A 20,542-nucleotide genomic window follows, 5' to 3' on the forward strand; every position below is an offset into this window, starting at 1 on the left:
TTCTCCCCACTGTAAATGTAAGACTTAAGATCTTTTTAATGCTACCTGGATTTGGATTTAAGACCAGCTTTGAAGCCAATTAAAATATCAAAGATGATAAAATGAGCTTTGCTATTTTAATTGGCTAAACAGCAAATAGCTAAATCTGTAAATTGACATAAAGAAATAGTGATAAGAAATTGAAGCTGGAGTAAGCATTTTATTTCAGAATAAGTTTTACATTTGTTGAAATTATCTTTGCATCCCAATAACAAAATAAAAAAACAGCACATGTGGCTGTTGTATGACTGTAATAAGCTAATAAGCACAGCCAATAATTTTATTCGGTCCAAATAAAGTGATGATTTGGCCGAGGTGAATGTTGGAAAGTTGACGCAGTTGACGATAGATGGATGGATGGTGCAACACAGGCACAATTTAGCGGGTCAAAGTTCACCAAAGTTGAACTTGATGCAATATATTGGCACAAAATATTTGTGCCTGTGACCATGTCCATGAATTTGCCATACAAATTGCACCAATTTAAATGAAACCTCCAATGGATACATTAAAGATAAAGGCTAATCTTACACTTAACATTTGTAGGTTGGTTTTGTTGATGGGTGGTATATTTTTCCTATTATTGTGACTGATTATCCAAATTAAAAGTATGTCAATATGTTGAAATATTTGCAATCCAGGTGTATTCGAAGTTGGCTCCAGAAATTTGTCAACTTAAAAAATATATAGAAGCAAACTTTGATATCAGTCCCTTCGAATCAAAAAACAAGAACTACTTTCTCGACATGTTTAGTAGAAAGAAATCCACCAAAGAACTCACAGACAAACCAATTTCTCCACTGCCTCAATGAAACAGCAGGCAATGCTCTAGCAAAATAAATCTGTTTTCAATAATTGGTTGATTTTCTGCTTGATAAGTAAAATCTTTCAATTCCAATATGTCCATTACTGTCTCTCTACACATACTGCCAAAAGATGGAATGGCATTTAGGGGAAATTTACTAAATCACACCCTGCAGCACAAGATGACACGTTTAAGAAGAGTGGACATAACAAAAAAGTAAATTGCAACACTTGACATCACAAAATAATGGAATTCACTGACATTTACAGATTGATTGATTGTGTGTCAGAGGTTGCGTTTTTTCTTTAAGAAAGGAAGGACATTTTCATGGAACATTGCCATTTATAGAACAAGTCCAGTTTGATTTAACAAATCTAATTTGATGGAAGAAGGAAAAGCAATGTTTTCTCTATTACTGTTGTAATGTGAAAGCCTCGTTAAATGTATGTTTGATGTTTCACTTCAGTTGGGGGACTGCCTACAAAACAATTGTGATGATGAAGCTCACTCTAAACCCATTAGTTGGTGTAAAAAAAACATTATAATTGAGCCAATGACAAGGTTGTTTTCTTACTTTTTTCTCTGAAAAGTTTTCTTGTGCAAGATTTTCACAAGTATGCCAGGGATGTGCTTTGTTCTGTATTATTCTAAGAGCATTCCAGCTGTCATTAAATCATGAAAAAACATGACATTTTTAAAATAATTATCATGTTCTATAATGCCTTAAAAGTGGAGTTTGTGATTCTAATCCAATACATATGTAGTTGTGATTTTAGTTGTAGTAGCAAGAGAGCTGTCAGTATGGCTGTCTAGAGCTGGGTTTCTGGGTTGATGGCTCTGCGAAACCGGCTGGTCTCTGCATGTTAGCTATACAGCAGCCGTTTCGTCTCCTCTCCTGCCTCATTTATGTCCCTTGCCTTTCCTTTCCCTTTTCCATTGTCTGACTTTTAGTCCCCTGTTTCTATGTCTTTTTCCCTATTTTTCACTTAATCTTCTCATTCTCTGCCCCTAGCCAAGCCTAAGAACTCAGCCAAAGTTTTGACCGTCCAAGCTGGATCCAAGTCGGTGGTGGTGGCCCAGTGTGAGGCGGCAGACGGCAAACCGGCAGCCACCATCAAGTGGCTGGCATCGGTTGGAGGGAACCACACAACCACCACCCTGAACGGACCGGATGGCACGGTGACAGTACGCAGCGAGTATCGGCTGGTTCCCACGCCCGCAGATAATGGCAGGGAGGTGACCTGCATGGTTGACCAGAAGACACAGGAGCGGCCGTGGGCTTACCCTGTCAAACTCTCTGTGGAGTGTAAGAAAGACATACACACTTTAATAATTATATATCACATAAGAATGTCTTGAAAATAAATGATGTATAACCCCAGGGGATACTTTTGCTATCATGTGTCATGGGTCCAAATAAGGATACAAACCAGTGACTTGATCGAAAGATCCAGCTGCCAACAACTTTAGACACAGATCAGTGACTTGCCAAAGCCTTTAGGCCTTTATTTAGGCAGTTACCTGTAGACACTTCACCACCAATCTATAAACATTACACAGATTGCCAAACAAAACAATCAGTCCACATTTAAATCCAAGCTGTGAGACTGCAATGATGAGAATGATTTTAATGTTGTATGCAGCACTTTGTCCACAATACTGCCTTCTAAAGCACTTCCAAGTTACCTCTCTAATGATCTAAATAAAACAACATCTGGTCTATGTGCTGTAACATCTGAAGACACATTTTTACTTGTGCATAGTTTAAACACTGCGGGTTTAACACAATAATACAATAAACCGTATTGTAGATTTGTTGTAAAAGTCAGTGTTTCTATAATGCAATACCTGTGTAAAGGCCTATGTACATAGGGTATAGCGGCCCTGCAAAGTATATTGGAGTGTCTAATACGTTTGAGAACATGATGTAAACATCATGTGCAGAGAGACTGATCGTTGTTTGAATGTATATGATAATGGTGGACAAATTTCTGCTCCCAGTGTTCACGTACTTAATAATTAAACAGTAATTAATTTATTATGGAGGCAGGTCATTATACAGTCAGCTGCTGGGACTTCCCTCTAGGTGAATTTTGTGAGGGAACAGGAGCTTAAAACGAAACTGTGCCTTGGCTGAAGTTATTTTAAACCTCTATTCAACTAGCACATGTTTACCAGATGATACCTGGTTTGCTAATTTATTAACTGATACAGTAGCCTATAATTAAGATACATTTTATTAAATAAATTACTTTAGTTGATTGGCCGTTCAACGGCGGTACAGTGCACTGCATTAATTGTAGCCTCACATGAACGTTTTCATGTTTTTGATCTTTTAGGACTTTTGGCCCTCAGCAGTATAGAAAATCAAGAACACACGTTTACACACAAATGTGCACACACAACTTGCTTATATCGAATCCCTTAAATTCCATTATAATTTACATGGGATTAAAATATTAGACAGGTTCAGCATGGCTTTACAGAGATTTAGGGATGCGCTGAGCATTGTCTCAACTGTGTGACCTCGCTGTCAGATGGAACAGATTGTCTTTGTTCAGTCTCCTTTTATAATCTGCACATCACCAAACTGCCTGTCAAGCTGTTGCAAGAAATAACGAGGAATACATATTAATAAACCAACACAAGAAATTCTTCCACATGAACCAAGACCCTTGGCCACACACCCACTCTCATACACAGGGTCATCCAGGCCCATCAAGCTGTCAAATGACCTTTTAAGAAACATATATGGTACACCAGCTGTGTAGATGAGTATGTATGGTAAGCAGCTTTAGCATCTGTGCGAGTACAGTATTAAGTATTACAGTAATGTGTGCGTGGGCGTATATGCAGTATGTATACAACTATAACCACAAGTATAGTCAAATGTGAACACAAATAAAGCTAAAGGATCTCACCTGTCAATTTGTCATGTCATGTCATGTATCTTGTGGGCTGTAAGACAAACTTATATAGCTTATATACAATACTTTTGAGGACACTCATTCCTTAGTCTCCAACCCTTAACTGAAACCTAATTCTAACTTTAACACTAAAAGCATCCCTTAATCAAGGGCAGGACCAGCAGAAATTCAAAATTGGTCCTCGCATAGATAGAAATACCAGGGCACACACATTTAAACACTGTCACTCCTCGCTGTGTATGTGTTAGTTTAGTGATGGTGTGAGGGATCATGTCTCCTGTCTGTTGTGTAACTCAGATCAGCTTTTATAGGTCAACGCTCTCTAGGAGGAACATACATCACACCTCACACTTGCCCTCCTGTCCTGCTGCTTCTTTCTCTCACTGTCTTGGCCTCTCCCCACACTCCTCTCTCTGTCTACCTCTCCCTCTTTTTTTCAATCTCTCTCTTTCTCTCTGTCTTTAGATTTTTAACATGAAAATGTGAAGGGAAACAGAGCTAAGCTTTTCTGTTCTGCCTGTTTTAACTTCCTACACACATCATTGCTTTGGTGTGCCTTCACTTTAACATAAGACTCTTACGAGAGTGACACTAACTGATTTTCTCATCCTCCTGGTATAAGAGTGCCTTGATTTCAGGGGAAAAACTCTTTAAGGTAACATTTTTTCATCCACATTTTTGATATTTTTACTCAAGATACACCAGAGCTTACACACATCACTACAGATACAGGGCACACCAGCCCTTTTCCCGCATGCATTGAGGCTTTGTTTGTGATGCAACAGTTTGACACAGATTAATAAAACATCTCAAAATGTCAGATATTCATGCAGGCAGTCTCATCCTGTTTACTATCAATCCTCTAACCCAGTCTTACAGTACACTGCACACACAGCCCCTTCATGTCACGAAAAGACGCTTGTGAGTGTGATTCCAACGGTGACATTCTTTATATAACGTTATTACTAGTCTGCAACATTTGACAGACATTACGATCCACGCAGGTTGATCTTGCTGAAAAGAGAGATAATCTTGCACTGTGTGTCTGAAACCAGTAAATAGCTGGTGTCAGAGCTAGTTGAGCTTGCTTGCTAGAGGGCACTATAGTGTTGCAAAGTGGGAAGAGGTCAAGGGCACCTACCGATCCTTAAACAGGTTAAAAGGTTTTTAAACCTTAAGGTCTTATTTTTAATTAGGAGTGGTCTTACATTTTGAGATGATGACTAGACTCATAATAAATCAAACAAAGTATACATTAACATGTCAATACATTGTACTGTGGGTGGCTCAGGGTACTCTGAGCAAACCAGATAATGTCAAACATCTTTTTGAATCTCAATTTCAGACCCCCCCTCTGTATCCATAGAGGGCTACGACAACAACTGGTACGTTGGCCGTTCAGACGCTGTGCTATTTTGCCTGGCCAACGCCAACCCTGCGCCCACCACCGTCACCTGGACCGCGTAAGAATCACACATTCCTTCTTTGCAGTGACAGAGTTTCTAATTGTTGCTATAATCACAACAGAAGCATGTATAACAACCCTTCGTTTTTAATGATAATTTCTTTGATCAACACAAATGCTCTTAACATCCCATTCTGATGGACAGATGGCGTGCAGTGATGTGTGTGTATGCGTGTGTGTGATTTTCTTGATGAATATTGAGCAGGGAGACAGAACGGCTGTTCACATGTCTGATTTTGCTCACATTAATGCAATCTTTGAAAATCACAGTCACAAAGCCTCTCTTTTTTTTCTTGTTTTCATCTTTCTATCTCTCTTTTCCCATCTTTCTCTGTTATGTCTTTACTAACTTTCCTCTCTCCCTCTCTCATCGATTAATCTTTTTGATTTTCTTTTGTTTCATCATCTTTTACATTAATCTCTCCCTCTCTCCTATCTTTTCTTTTTTCTTCTGTTATCCCTCTTGTCTTTTTCTCTCTCCCTCCATCACCTCCCGCTTTACTCATCTTTTCCTTTTTCATCTCAACCAAATCTCCTCTTCACCACCTAACTCCCCCGCTCCATTCCTCTTTCCTTCCTTTCTTTCTCTTCTGCTTCCTTCTCTCCAGGGCATCCGGTGCTTTGCCAGACAATGTGATGGTGGATGGCAACAAGCTGACAGTGAGGAAGGTGGACGACGCCGTCAACACCACTTTCATCTGCGAGGTCAAGAATAAGCACGGGGCCAGCAGGCACCAGATCACCACTATCGTCATCGGTGAGTCCATCAAACCACAGACAGCACACACACATACTTGCTTTGTATGCACAGGAAGTGTGGACAGACACGCACAACATAGAATACAGACACATGCATATTTACTAATATGTTGAACACACACAGGTGACACAGCCGAATGTTCCGTCTAACACAACAGGACAATTTTCTCAAACAGCATGCGCTTTTCTAACACACACACACACACACACACACACACACACACACACACACACACACACACTGTGAGTCACACGGTTAACTGATGCTACTCCATGCATTATCCCGTGCACAGATGTACGTGCACATTTAAATTCTGTTCTGTATGCCTTGACACATGCACATTCCCACGCTCAAATGGACAATTGCATGCACATACAGGTCACATCCTTCCTCAGTCATGCAGATACACTTGCACACATGCATGCACATAAACATAAATCACACACACATGCTGGGATCAGGGCTGATCTGAGATCTGCAGGGATGCTGGTCACTCTCAGTCTTCCCATTGGATATTTGTCATGTTTTGCTCCTTGCTGGCCAGCTTTCAGCAAGACTTTTGATTGACCTTTTCCCCATAGCAGAGCCAAATTGCAGGACAAGGGCCAACTCGAAATGTTTATAACTTCAGATCGAAACCACTCTCTTGAAACTGGAGTCTATATGGCCACACTACAGCTGGGAAACTGTAGCTCTGCTGGACACAAATTGAATGTGAATTGTGGTTTATTAGTGTGAGAGTGGGCCCTTGTTACAGCATATTGGCCCTGTGGTGGACATGACGGTGTTGGGATTGTTGGGCGGTTTTTAAATTCTTCCAAGGGGTTCAAGTTGGTGTGAGCCAGTCTGCCCAGGTTTGTTTTCTTTCTTGTTTTTTTTTTTTTTGTTTGTTTTACCTTTTTCCTTCTTTGCATTTTTATTTTACACAACTAACACCTCCTAAGCATGAGTGCTCTATGTGCTCTATCTTTCTTCTTTTATGTTTTCTTTCCTCTTTTACCTATTAATCTCCCCTTCTGTCTGATAAGAGAATGACGGGTTCTCTGCATGCACACTTGATCTCTCTGCTCGGTCTTTTGACGTTTGCTAGTCTGGTGATTCAGCTGCTGTTGCCAAGGTGTTCAGTCAGGGTTTTTCCTCTTCCTCTTCCCTCTCATGCGCACATTGATTGGACACACATATACACCTGTACTCACAGGCACGTGCACACACACCCAGGAACTGAAATGCCACACCGCCGTTCAGCAAGCAGACCTTGAAACCTGTTAATATCTTCTTCTGTTTTTTTACCTCGTGTGTGTTCCCACAGTGTTGCACTCCTCACTGCCTGCTTGACTTGTCAAAATGCTTTCCTTCCATCATCTTCAATTCTTTTTTGAGGAATTACTTTAAATAATCGCCATGTTGAGCTTACAACAAAACAAAACAAAAAACAACTTCTGTTCTTTTGCCAAAATACAGAGAGAAAGCTACATTTAGAAAATCCGTGGGAAATCTGAGCTGGAGATTTGAATTGTCTCCTCTGAGAACAAAGATGCTTTGTAGCCAGGCAGTGCGTTGGGAGGGATGTGTGGGAGGTTCAGAAGTGGCTAAGCTGCTACTGTTCTTGCTAGCATTGTGACGGACTAAAAGTATCAGGGAGGGTACTCTTACCCCTTCTAGCACACACACGTAAGCTTAACAAATGGAAATCCTTTACAGACATGTAAAACCTCTGGAGTCCACGCTTGGAAGACTTGCACACGCACATACACACACACACACACACACACACACACACACACACACACACACACACGTCTTTTTCTTATCTTTCATGAAAGTACCTGAGATCGAGCCCAGACTGTGTGATTCATCCTCTGCTATGTTAAATGCGTCCTTGGTGTTTCACGGTTTGCCTGTGTTCCACAGGAAAATAACTAGAAGGGTATAAAGTCACATATTGACTTCTGTCAGTTTAACACCTTTACTTATAGAAAGTGAGTGCCAGAACTTGAACACTGAAGCTGGCGAGGTGTGGGCTGACAGAGCCACGTTTGTCATTGTAGAAATCCTCGCTTTGTGTGTCTGTGCTACCTGCTAAATGCAAATGGTAATATTTCAGCATTATTATGTTTGACGAATCCTACTTTTTGCTGACCAGATACTCCATTATAAAATGTGCATGTCTTATTGAAGTTGGTGTCAAGGTTAGAAAACTAACTCTATTCTTTTAGGTGGTTTACAGTGAACAATAGTTTTTGAATTACACCAGCTCATCAAAACACAATGAACATATAAACATTTAATCTGAGGAAAATTTTAAGTTATTTTATGTTGCAAGAGCAACAGAGTCAACATTAAGCCAACATTCATCTTGACATAAAATGCAGCACAGGTGAGTGAAAAGCCTTAATCACTACACCATAGGGTCAGGTATTTAGCCCTCCAAGGGACAAATGCTACAAATAACCCTGGACTATAAATGCTATACTAGGAGAAATTATAAAAAGGATCAAATGCTGGAAGCTAGCCTCGTCAAGACCATGTTAATACCTTCAAGCATCGCAAATGTGTATTATCGAAACTCTAATTGTGTGACAGCAGATTAATCATGACCTATAATGAAAGCTTACCTCAAAGCCCACCAGCTCACTCCCTGGAACGGCCATAAGAACCACCACCCAAAAGATTATAAAAAATAGAATAAGAATATTTTTCTTCTGCATGGGCCCAAATCTGGAGGCAGCCTACCAAGAAAACTCCCAACACTCCAGATGGCCGGTCTGCCACTGGTAGTGAATCAAAAAATGATCAGCATCATTTGACTCACCTTCCTAAAAACGATTATATACATGCCTAAACCACTCATTTAGCAACATGTGAGTTACTAATTAAAGCACACACCAGCAGTTAAACCACTGAACCCACTGAACAAATAAATCATATAACCTCTGACCAGAATATGATACTGCCCATCTGTCTAAGAAGTTCTTTAAGTCTGTTACAAAAAAATGTTTTTATAATTTGAAATAACACAATTCAGCAAATGAGCTACTGAACTAAACACCAGTGACCGAATTTCTGAACCCACATGACATTTTGTGCTTGTGTCATGAAATTGTTTATTAGTTTGTTACATGTGGCATTTTTCCTTATGGCTGGGTTACCCATGCTGAGCCATGCAATGAGATCAGCGTTCTGATCAGCGTGCACACACATCAAATAGTTTTCCATAGGACAGCATGGCACAGTAAAAGTGATGAAAGCTGATTTGCACAAACAACAAGAAGTGTGTGTTACTTCTTTTCATCTAACCAACTCATTGTGACTATTCGTCCCTGCAATATTTTAAACTCATCTGCTGACTAAATAGCACTAAAAATGGAATATCATGTAATTTGTGCAACAGTTTAATAATATCACAGCTAACAAAGCGCCGCTATCCTTGGTGCATTGCATTTCTTGTTCTGGTTCAGGATAAAACCTCCCAGTGGTTCAGCAATGGAAAACTCCTAGTACTGAGAAAGTTCTTAGAGCAGAACACAGCATTTTAAAATGGTCCATTCTCTGTAGTCACATGCAGTACCGTGCATGTATTGAGCCAATTAGTTCAGAACAAGACACAGCTTTGGTTGGGGAAGCCTCCCATCCTTCTACCAGGCAGTTAAGACAATATCAGAAGTCACAGGTATCTTCTGTTGGTTGCAGTTGAAATGCAAAATATCATGGCTCGGTATGGAAAGGTGCATCTAAACTTCGCTATTCTGAGAATTTGTGACTGTAGTTGATTACATCTTTTTTTATTTTGGAGTGCAGCTATCATGGAACTCATAAGCATCATCATCAAATAAAGTTGTTTTCTAAAAGTTTCACTGGCACAGCAAATTTACACAGTAAAACCAAAAGATACCAAGTCCTAGGATCATATTTATCCTGCATTTGTTCAGTATCTGCATTTCCTGAAGAAAAACAGTAAGAGTAAACCACTTGCCTCTAACTGTAGTGATAGAAACCAGTTCCAGTCTCTCAGCATGAGATCTAAACTGTCAGGCGCGGAAGGCCCTGGCTCTCAATAATGTAACAGTTAATACCCCAGCACTTTGTGTACACAGCCCCAACACACCCCGCTAATTTCCCTGCTGAGAACTGTTAACGGCTCCTCTCTGTTCTGTTAAATGGTAGATGAAAGCACCGTGCTGTGTGGCTTTTCTGCTGCCGTCAAGCAGTCGTCACGTGTCATGTTTTCCCCTCAGCCTCCACCAGGGCCACGACTTGAGAGACGGGATGTGGGGTTGCATGACGGAAAAAAAACAGATTGGGGAAGAGAGGTGAGGCAGGAGGAAGAAGAGACTGACGGGGAGAGGAAGAAGGATAATGAGGAAAGAAGTGTGAGATGGATGACGCTTGGAGGCATTTTGAAAAACCTAATAAACATTCACACACAGTCCATTTCTCTCATATTCTGAGCTCTCAGGAGTGAACGCTACTGTAATACAGCTAGAGAAGTGTTTTGCTGACGGGAGTGAAATGTGTACAGCAGCCACTTTACCACTGCACGTACACACACACACACACACACACCACAACCCCACCCTGAACTCCCATCCGTTCACATGCACATGATGCCAGCTATGCATGGCTTGCTTGGTTGCCTCGGAGCCAGCTGGATCTGCCCAGCACACCGTGCACAGACAGAGAGGGAGAGGATGTTGGCAGAAATAAAACTATTGGAGTGGATGATGGGAGGGGATATAAGTTGGGGTGGGCAACAGAAAAAAGACGAAGAGATTGCAGAAGGGCTGAAAACAGAGATAAAGGCAAGTGTTGGAGGTAGAGAGAGGGTGAAAAAATTTGAAAGTGATGGAGAGGCACAAACAGAGGTAACAGCAGGAGGAGAGTGGCAGGAAAGTCCTTTAAAAACTCCCATGACTTCTCATCCAGTTTGAAGCGTGAACTGGCAGGAGGCTGTGACCCCCTCTGTCCTCTACCCCTCCGCCCATCACTCCATCCTTCCCCCCCATACATCCAGTCCTTTCATGGGGAGTCCAGCTGGCTCTGGGCTGGGGGCTGTTGTTGCCGTTCAAACACACATACACACAGTCACATCTGAGGGGACCAGTGGAGAAGCATTTTCTGGATTGCCTGCAGCAAGCGAGATAGTCCACTGGAAAGACACATACACACTTTGCAGACACACACACACACACACACACACACACACACACACACACACACACACACACACACACACACACACACACACACACACACAGACAGTGTTTCACACATGCACACACAGACAAATTGGACCATGCAGCTCTGTGCATAAAATAATCAGATGATCTAGCCACAGGGGAAAACGCTGGCACTGACTCTCTCGGACATAATCCCCGGGCTAACCTCTGTACAGGCTTAATGAAACACACATAGTTGTAACAGCATTATATATTCTTAATATATTAGTTCAGTATAACTCAGTACAATGCTCTCCAAAATGTTGATAAAGTCATTTTAGAAATTAAAGGATTACTATTAGATTTTTTTTAAGTAATATGACTTCAAACAAAGATCTGTTCAACAGTTCAGCCACCATCCTAAACCAGTGTACAGGGTACTGTAAATGAAATTGCAGATTACCACAACAACAATACTTCATGCTTGATGTTGAGTTAACAAATAATAACACTTAAAATGGTTGTGACTATGAGTTAAACTGATAAGAATCAAACAATCCCTTTTTAACCCAGTAATGTTGGTATTTATTATTCTTACATACTAGTCTGTTTAGCACAGTCTTGAGTCTGTCCCACCCTGATTTTTTTCACATATTGAATGAGCATGTGACAAATAAAACCTTTGAATCTTGAATACGTCCTACCCTGTTTTTCTTTCGGTAGTGGCACAAGCACGATAATGCACTGAGGCGTCATGATGTATAAAAATTAAAGTTGAGGCAGTGCTGAAAAGCACCTTGAAACAAAGTCGTGACATTTCCTCTGCCTCCTGTGTTCTTTCGCTCCCTCTTGTCCATTATTTTTATATATCAGGACACCTGGTCATGTGTTATTACTTACATAAAATATAGCACACAGAAATTATGCTTTTACTGTGCGTACTTCTAGACCTCAAAGAATGCTATACTGATGTTATGTACTGATTTACCGTGTACAGGTTGAGACACATATATAAAATTATTTCCCACTGTCCTCACCAGTCTCTTTCACACACACATAAAGTACAAACATAAACCTGTACCGAATTACCACGTCTCTCAGGCTCTTCTGGGCTTGCTGTAGATACTGTATGATGTGTTGCTACAGTTACAGACAGGAAATGGCCGTCTGTTTAGACTACCAGTCAGATCTCATCTAATCTGAATGCTCTGATGGAGCTGATTTAGTTTCCTCTAGTTTGGGCCCAAGGCCACAAAACTGTAGCAACTACAGTAAAACCCTCCGAACATCTTGTAGATGTGGGAGGTGTGCACGATAAGTTTAGTTATGGTTTATTCTTGGCTCAGATTGACGGGGTGTTCACTCTTATTTGGATATTTATACATCCATGCTGCCAAAAATACAGATGTTTAATCAAAATAACTGTTTAAATCCACTGAGATGACAAACTTTGGTAAATATTTTGGTAATATAATGCTCTGTTTGCTTTTATTTTGTCTGGAGAGGAATTTTCTCACAGGATACATTAATGGTGTATTATTTATTTTCTTCAAATAATTTGGCAAAATATGGAAGCCTTGCTGTTTCCATGTGGTTGCCTTATTATCATTATTATTACTACCTGTGTCTGACTTGACTGTCTGCCTGCACACATACAGCTGTGATTTATCAAAGCTGTTTGGGTTTCAGCGGCGGCTAGCTCCTGCGACAGACAGTGTTGATAGAGCTTAGCTACAACACAGCATGCTGTGTCTGTGTGTGGTTAATAAAGGTTAAGTGTGAAAGATTACGTGGCATCTAGCGGTGAGGTTGTGAATTGCAACTAACGTTTTAGTCTAACCCCTTCAAAGAACGTAGAATAGCTACGGTGGCTGACACAGGACAACAGATGTCGTCATCATTAAGAAATTATATTTACTTAATTATTCAGTAAAACCATATGGTATTTGGTGGCGACTTGGCCACTGATAACAGATAACATGGAAAATGTAAGCCAAGAGTTTGAAACATTGTCACTGTTTCTCCACCACAGTCCATTGTAAACCACACAATATATGAAGTTCATAAAAACACTGACAAGGGAAACATGTTAACTCTCTCTGTGATTATAAACCTTCACCAAAACTGCCCACCAGCAATAATTTCTGGCCCGTGGTAAGATTATGGCAAAAAATAAAAATAAATGAGTACCTTGATAGCGGTGCAGAAATCATCTCATGACGGCAATAGTTACTCACATAATCACTTCCTCTTTAGTGGTTTTGCCTGCTAAATAAAAGCGCTGGGATGTTTTTTGCAGCAGTGCATTATTTTGAGTTGAACTGAAAGTTTTTACTTTAAAAAATTCTGAATGACACTAAAAAGAGTCTGTAGCTTGCTTGACTCACCTTTGAAATAGCCATCAGAAAATGTGAATCCCGCAAATCTCGTCTGCCTGGAAACACTGGGGAAATTAAAAGACGTCCGTAGGTTAATGGATGCAAATCAAACGCCGCAACACACACACTGCAGCACGTGCTTTATCCTTGATCCTTGATCCTCAGAAATATTACATACTGGACCTTTAACAAACATGTTATGCCATATATGATGTGCCTAAACTGAATTCACTAGAAAAGGACATTTCATTTGTGTCTTGTTTTCACAGAATTGTGATTTTGTTGCACACCACACAGGGGGAGACAGTTCAGTGTCACAAATTCTTTATGAAAAATCCTGAGCTGTGACAAATTCTTTAAAATAAGTACATTAGGTGAAAAGGAACTGCTATTTTAATGGCTGAACAGAATTAACTATGCAACTTCTTGTCATTTTTTCACAACGAAAGTTGCTACGTTTCAGATTTCAGAGAGGAGTGGTTGAGGGGCAGATGGTGGAAAAGTTTCTTAAAAAGAGAAGAAGAGATTTTAATAGAGAAATATGAGTAATAATTTTTTGTCACATAGATTGAGTTGAGATGGTGAATGTTAAATACTTTTAATAATAACAAATATCATTTCCATCGTGTGGAAATACTTTTTTAAATTCTATTGTGTCTTTCAGTCTACATAATTACTGATCTGCTATCAGTTGGATTACTCTGACAGCTCAGGTGAATCCAAATCTTCACAGAACAGGATTTCTTCCAGATGAGTTTCATTTCCATAGCAGAGTGAAGTTCATCACCCTATAATGAGAATGGAAGGGGGCTGTATATGTGTCTTAAAAAAACAAAGCTTGAGGAACTTGGACTAAAACTTCCAGATATCAAAAGCTCAGTTGTTGCCCCCTCTGTGTGACTGTTGGGGCCGCAGCCACGTAGGGGTAACGTTTGTCAGAGATAAGAGCTGAGGAGAAAGCCTCCAGGCTACGACTTATCACACATGCACGCAGACCTGGGGGGAATACACAAACCCAAACACACACTCAAAAACATATGAGTTGGGGGTGTGTGAAGACTTCCACGTGGGGAGGTTTATATCTAACCTTAGTATCTCCGGGTGCCTGGCAGCAGTAACTTCCGTCTATTTCTCTATCTGACTCACAGCAGGATGAACGTCCAGTCAACAGATTACCGCCAGCGGTGCAATGGCTCAGAAAGAAAGAAAGAAATCTCTGCTGTATGTAACATTTCCACTGGTGCTTATTTGTGGTTTATGGTTAGAGCTCACTGAGTGTCTCGGAAAGAAACTTACCCGGGGCAATCAGTGGAAATCCAGCCCATCACCAGTTGTTTTTTTGCGGAGGATAACGAAACTATATTGCTTCTGTAGAACAGAGCTGAGTTTCATTATGGGTAACATATTAGGTGTTTTATAGCGTCAGCAATTTTTTCAGGCAGTTGTCAGACATTACACTATTTTTAAGTGTTTGTTTTAATATTTCAACACACTATGACAAAGAGCGTGATAACTACATTTGAGAGATAATAATACAGTATTATAAATTGTGCGTAACAGGGCTGCTCGATTGTAGCAAAAATCATAAACACGATTATGTTGTTCATTATTGAAATTACAATTATTATTATAACATGATAACTGATTTACTTAGGGAAACATCATTCCTTTACTCAACTTTTAAAAATGAATGTGTTGTTTTTTTTTAAAAAAATGATTATGCATTATCCAAAATAGCCCAATAAATAATAAATAGTAATCAAATATTAGTAACTTTAAAGAGCATCTTAAACTTCAGCACAGGGGATTCTTTGTGTGTGTGTGTGTATGGGGTAGCAAATACCATAGGCCTAAGCTAATAATGGCGACTAGCATGTTTTAGCAGTTAAAACCCCGTCATGTGGGCTCCAGCTGAACTAATCATGCAACAGCCTGGATGAGAAGGAGTTTCGTCTTTTATGGAGGGTCGGGGGGGTGCCGCTGTAAAGGAAAGGGTGTGCTGGATTTATAACAAAAGACAAACGAGTGTCATTACGAAGCAGCATGCAGCAAAATAATCGTTTTAATTTGATCAACTTGTTTTTATAATCGTTGGAAGCCAAAATCTAAATTGTGATTAAAAATTTTATAAATTGCACAGCCCTAGCGGATAACAGACCAAACATCAGTGTTCAACCCAAACCACCAGTTGTCAGTTCTTCAGAATTAAACATCAAGTACTACTTTCTTCTATTTTTGAAACATTTCATATTCATACAAAGGAAAGCTGTCATAGAAGAGGCCCAGTAGACATTTGTACAGCATAACTTGATGCCGTGATGGGTTTGAATAACAGTGTTTTTCTTATATTCAAATGTTACTACCTTGCACTTATTGTTATTCTCTCTTCAATTTATGTGTAGAATCCAATGTTAAATGCAACAAGTTAATTCTCTGTGTATGTGGATTGTTGAAACGCATTATGGAAAATGCAGGAAATCAGAAACTGAAAGAGAAAGAAACGAGAGAAAATTGTAAGAGAATTGGTAAATTACAACACTTCAATTACCTGCTCTGTCTATGCAGTTATCAAAAGATAACATGTGATACAAAAACTAATTAACCCCTGAAGCAAAGCAGGCCCTGCCTTGGCTCAGCAGAGTGTTTTTATGAATGGTGGGAGTGGACTATTCCTCATGCTAGCAATTAAAATGTAAGTGATGTTTATTCTTATTCTGGGGCAGAATGCTCTTTAAATGCAAAACATTTGTATATTGAATCAAAATGAGAATAAATACTACTTAACCACTCCAACAAGTAGGCGAAACTACACTCTAGTAAGAAAATGTATAATTTTGTTGTCATCATATAATCACAAATCCTCAGTGTGTTTTAAAAAGATTTATATAACTGTATCAGCGCAGATCACAGATTTGGCCTTGAGGAGTAAACCTGTAATGCATTACTGTGTGTTTAACATTACATGATCTACAGTACAGTAAAACACTGTCCAACAGGGAACAATAGCAGATGTGTGTTTGGGGCAGCATGGTGGCCTGGTAGGGAGAGAGAAGGTGTCATTATTGAAAGGTCAACAGTTCAGTCCCAACGTCAGGCTGTGTGAGTACTTCAGCAGCCATGAGGCCTCCTAAACACTGTATCTCCACTTCCTCATTCCTCTCTCTCTTTCTGTAGTCTGTGCAAAAGGACTAAAAATGTGAATCTTATAGTTTTTCAATGTAAGATTCACGGCTAGCTTTGCATGTTAGGGTCGTTAAGAGAATGTACAGTTTGGTACAACACATTGTGTTCAGCAGAAAATCTCAAATGTTTACTAGATTCACCAATACAGTGTCAATACCTTTTTTTGTTTGTTCGTTTGTTTTTACTTAGGCAGCAAACATTGTTATAGCTGCATTTTAATATACAAGAATATATTCCAAAGAAAGTATTTTAAAGGTCTGTTCCAAAGCATTTTTTTCATTTGAGTCAATCCATAATTAAAGGAAAGCAAATTGAGGTAGAGTGAAGTAGAAAATTTGTGGAAACTTCCTGTTATGTGTACATAAATGACACCTAATTAGGATTAGGCCTATAATTAGCTTAAAATACAAAATATTTCCATAGAGCATAATAGCTGTAAATGTGGAAAAGTGGCTGTGTGGTACAGGAACAAATTAGCAGAATTAACAGAGGGGATTAGGCCTTTGATTAACTGAAAATGAACAAAAATAGGGTTCAAGAGGTGAAAACTGAGGAATAGGGAGGGTACTGTGTCCACAGAATAAAGTCTGGTTATTTCTACCAAGTCTCACTGCAAGATTATTTTCTGGGAAGCAGGCCGAAAGTCGGTGTTATATTCTCAGCCAGCGCCTGTCCCTTTTTTGTCCTTCAAGACATTCGCAGTGCCAGAGACAAAGAATTAAACTGAAATGCGGCGAGATCACAAGGGCTTTCAGACGCAGACACAGAAATAGCACCTCTACTCTTGAAGAATTTACAGATGGTGTTTGTGTTTTGTCCACCAAGGACTGTTTTTTACATTAAAGGAGGAGGCAGGGAACAACTACCCCCATCTGATATCAAGTAAGGTTCTAGATCAGATAGAGGAAAAACTGAAAAAATGCCCATCTAATTTAATATGCAAAAGAAATATGTTTTTTATAATTTTTTTGTTATGACACCAAGGGTCAAAAACAGGAGACCAGTCCAAAGCTCGAGGCAAAAGAAATCCAAAAGGGCACAGGCATTAATCCAAAAGAAATCCAATAACACAGTCACAAGAAATAGGTAAAATCTCATCCCCAACATAAATCCTAAAATGGGCACAAAAGACAGGCAGGGACACTTGACACAGAACGGATGACAACCTTGACACTAAACAATTGGAAGACAAAGATTTAAAACACAAGGTGGCAGGATGATTAAACACAGGTGAAACATATTCACGCAATCAACAGGGAACAAATAGAACACAAACCAAAACCATGACAGTAATATTGAAATGGGCTTTCTTGGCATTATAGTATTTCAAAATGAGAACTGAACTGACCACTGGGAGATCTTTGTTGGTTAAACATGTGTAGAAGAGTATTGTTATGAATACTTTTTGGTTGGAAAATGATCTATAAAATGTCACCCAAGTCTTCCTATTGTACCAGAGTGATGTCATTAAAGGTGTGAATTCCAGTTTTATACCCTTACCAAACTGGTCTGTGGAGCATTCGACTTCCCATCAACCCAACCTGGTCTCTACTTTGAAATGTATCCATCTTGTCGAAAAAGGATCCATTATTGATACGCAGCCAGAATAGTAGGGTTGGGCTGAGGGGCTTGGGTGTTGCATGGTATATAGTCTAAATATTTGAAAGAGAAATACTTGCTTTTCTATGTTCCTTGCCTAAATTTTTTACGTTTGGGGCCCTTGCAGGTTTATGGAGTCAAGATTTCAAGTCTTTCCCTTTTACTGCTGCCGTCAGAAGAGAAGGGTGAGCTCATTGATAGAGCCGAGCCGAAGCACTGCTGGTTTCAATCAGGGAGAGGGAGCGTGGGTGTCCCATGAATGCACAAACGAGCACACGCTTACACATAGACTCGTCATGTACTGTATCCACCCTCCTCTGGGCTTCTTTCCTGTTCTTCATTTCTCTCTTTTCAGTAGTTGTGGTTTTCTGAATCCGCCATCCAAGTCTGCACTTTTTCAGCTGTCTGGCTGCAGGCAGAATTACATGTAATAGTTCACTACACACATACAGAAAAAGTGTATACTACACATTACATACATCAAATAGAATATGTGCGCTGTACACATATGTGATTTTATTATGTGGTACAAATGCACAAATTGCCATCTTTCATTTTACATGCATTGCATTCATACATCTCATATTTGCTTTTGCTCAGATTTATTCATTATATGCACATTCTGCATTGAGCCCATGTTCAGGCTCATTCTTCACTGGACTCACAGGGTCAGATGTTAGTTGTGTTACCTGGAGCTGAAGCTCGGCAAGGGAGCGGTCTGTGATTACCTCTGTGCTTCTGCTACTGCTCAGCCGCTTTTTCCACTTTTTTTTAAAATGTAGTTCATTTCCACTCACAGGTATGGATACACATTCACACAATTACACACTCACAAATACACACAGACACTCACACAATCACTTACATAAGCAGAATGCAGTGCAAGCACACAGACACAAACTGTCTTGACCTCTATGGAGACAAACACATGGATGCACACAAAACATCCGATTTGTGTCGAGGGCTTAGTCACATTTCTCATTTCTCTCAGTGTTGCAACTGCGATCTATTCCCCTCTGGCCTGACACATCCAACAACCTCAATAAACCGCCCATCTCGCTCTGTGTTTGTGTGTCGCTGTGTTTATTTGTGTGTGCATGTGTGTAGTAATTGGCCAGACAGAGCAGTCTTTAATCCTGCAAACCAGTGCGCTGTCTTTCAATTAGCCAGTAGGGCTTGTTCAGTGTCAGCCGTGGTCAGACTGCTATCAAAATCCGCTGCTAATCCTCTACTGACTGATCAATGCAGAGAGAGGGAGGAGAGGTGGAGGGTCAGGAGGGGGGATGCAAGGTTACATGTTTGATGTAGACAGAGAGGAAAGGTTAGTTGCATAAAGACCTTTAGGCAGGTAAGGGAAGAAGGCAGGAAGCAGGAGAGGAAGGCTAGATCGACAGGAGGGAGTGAAGAGGGCAGGAGAGAATCACCCGTTTGCCCAAATCTGATTTATATAGGTCTGGTGTCCATTGACTGCAGTATCCATAAAATGGAGAAACAGTAGTCCCATCAGCATTTAGTAGGTGGGTTTAAGAATGTCGACTTCATCTTCCTTTATGCCTTACCATGAATATAACTACATTAATGCCACAGAAATGGCAATAGGTGTAAATTAGATTTTTTTGCAACTGCACAGGTTGTTGTAGGTCAACTTACAGAAACGACAACCCAAAAAATTAGTATTTGATCATAGTGATAAATGTTAAGTGCTCCTAGCAGCAAGACAGCAAGAGGGATGTGTCATTCGCTACTGATTGGTTGGGGCAAAACAAAATAACAAGAAATCAGCTAACATGAAAAGTGTCAGCACTGAATAAATGAAGTGATTCAGTCTGATTATCGGGCTAAATCGAAAGAAGCATTATCAAGAAATGTACTTACACTGTATTATATAATGTGTAGGAGTTGGATGGAGCAGTTGGGTCCATCTGCTAATGTAAAATATTGATAAAGTCAGACTAGGATACTGTCTCTGTCTTAAATTCTCTTAAGAGAGATAAATAAAGACTCCTCCATGGTTTTTAGTCAAGGTTTCGTTATGACGTTGAGCCCTTCTTTCTGTCAGACATGATTATGTTGTACAAATTCACCAGTCAAAAGTCAGTCTTTGTCGAACAGCAACACAGAAGGGTAAAGTGATTGTTTGTTTGCTGTAATTACTACTAATTACTGTTGTACCATATTACCAAATTTCCAATAAACCCTGTCACATCCTGCAGCACAGAATCTTACTAGT

At 39.9% G+C, this 20,542-nt stretch overlaps 1 protein-coding gene across 3 annotated transcripts in view; it reads left to right on the forward strand.

The window, feature by feature from the left end:
* pvrl2l (PVR cell adhesion molecule related 2 like) overlaps window positions 1-20,542 on the forward strand; it is a 291,646-nt gene that overhangs the window by 137,148 nt on the left and 133,956 nt on the right. For all 3 annotated transcript variants that reach the window (XM_046059707.1, XM_046059708.1, XM_046059709.1), the window contains exons 4-6: window positions 1,857-2,150; window positions 5,117-5,234; window positions 5,845-5,993. In XM_046059707.1, coding sequence (XP_045915663.1) covers window positions 1,857-2,150; window positions 5,117-5,234; window positions 5,845-5,993 — 561 coding nt within the window. The remainder of the gene's footprint in view (window positions 1-1,856; window positions 2,151-5,116; window positions 5,235-5,844; window positions 5,994-20,542) is intronic.

Source organism: Micropterus dolomieu, linkage group LG09, assembly GCF_021292245.1.
Source record: "Micropterus dolomieu isolate WLL.071019.BEF.003 ecotype Adirondacks linkage group LG09, ASM2129224v1, whole genome shotgun sequence".
Lineage (NCBI taxonomy): Eukaryota > Metazoa > Chordata > Actinopteri > Centrarchiformes > Centrarchidae > Micropterus > Micropterus dolomieu.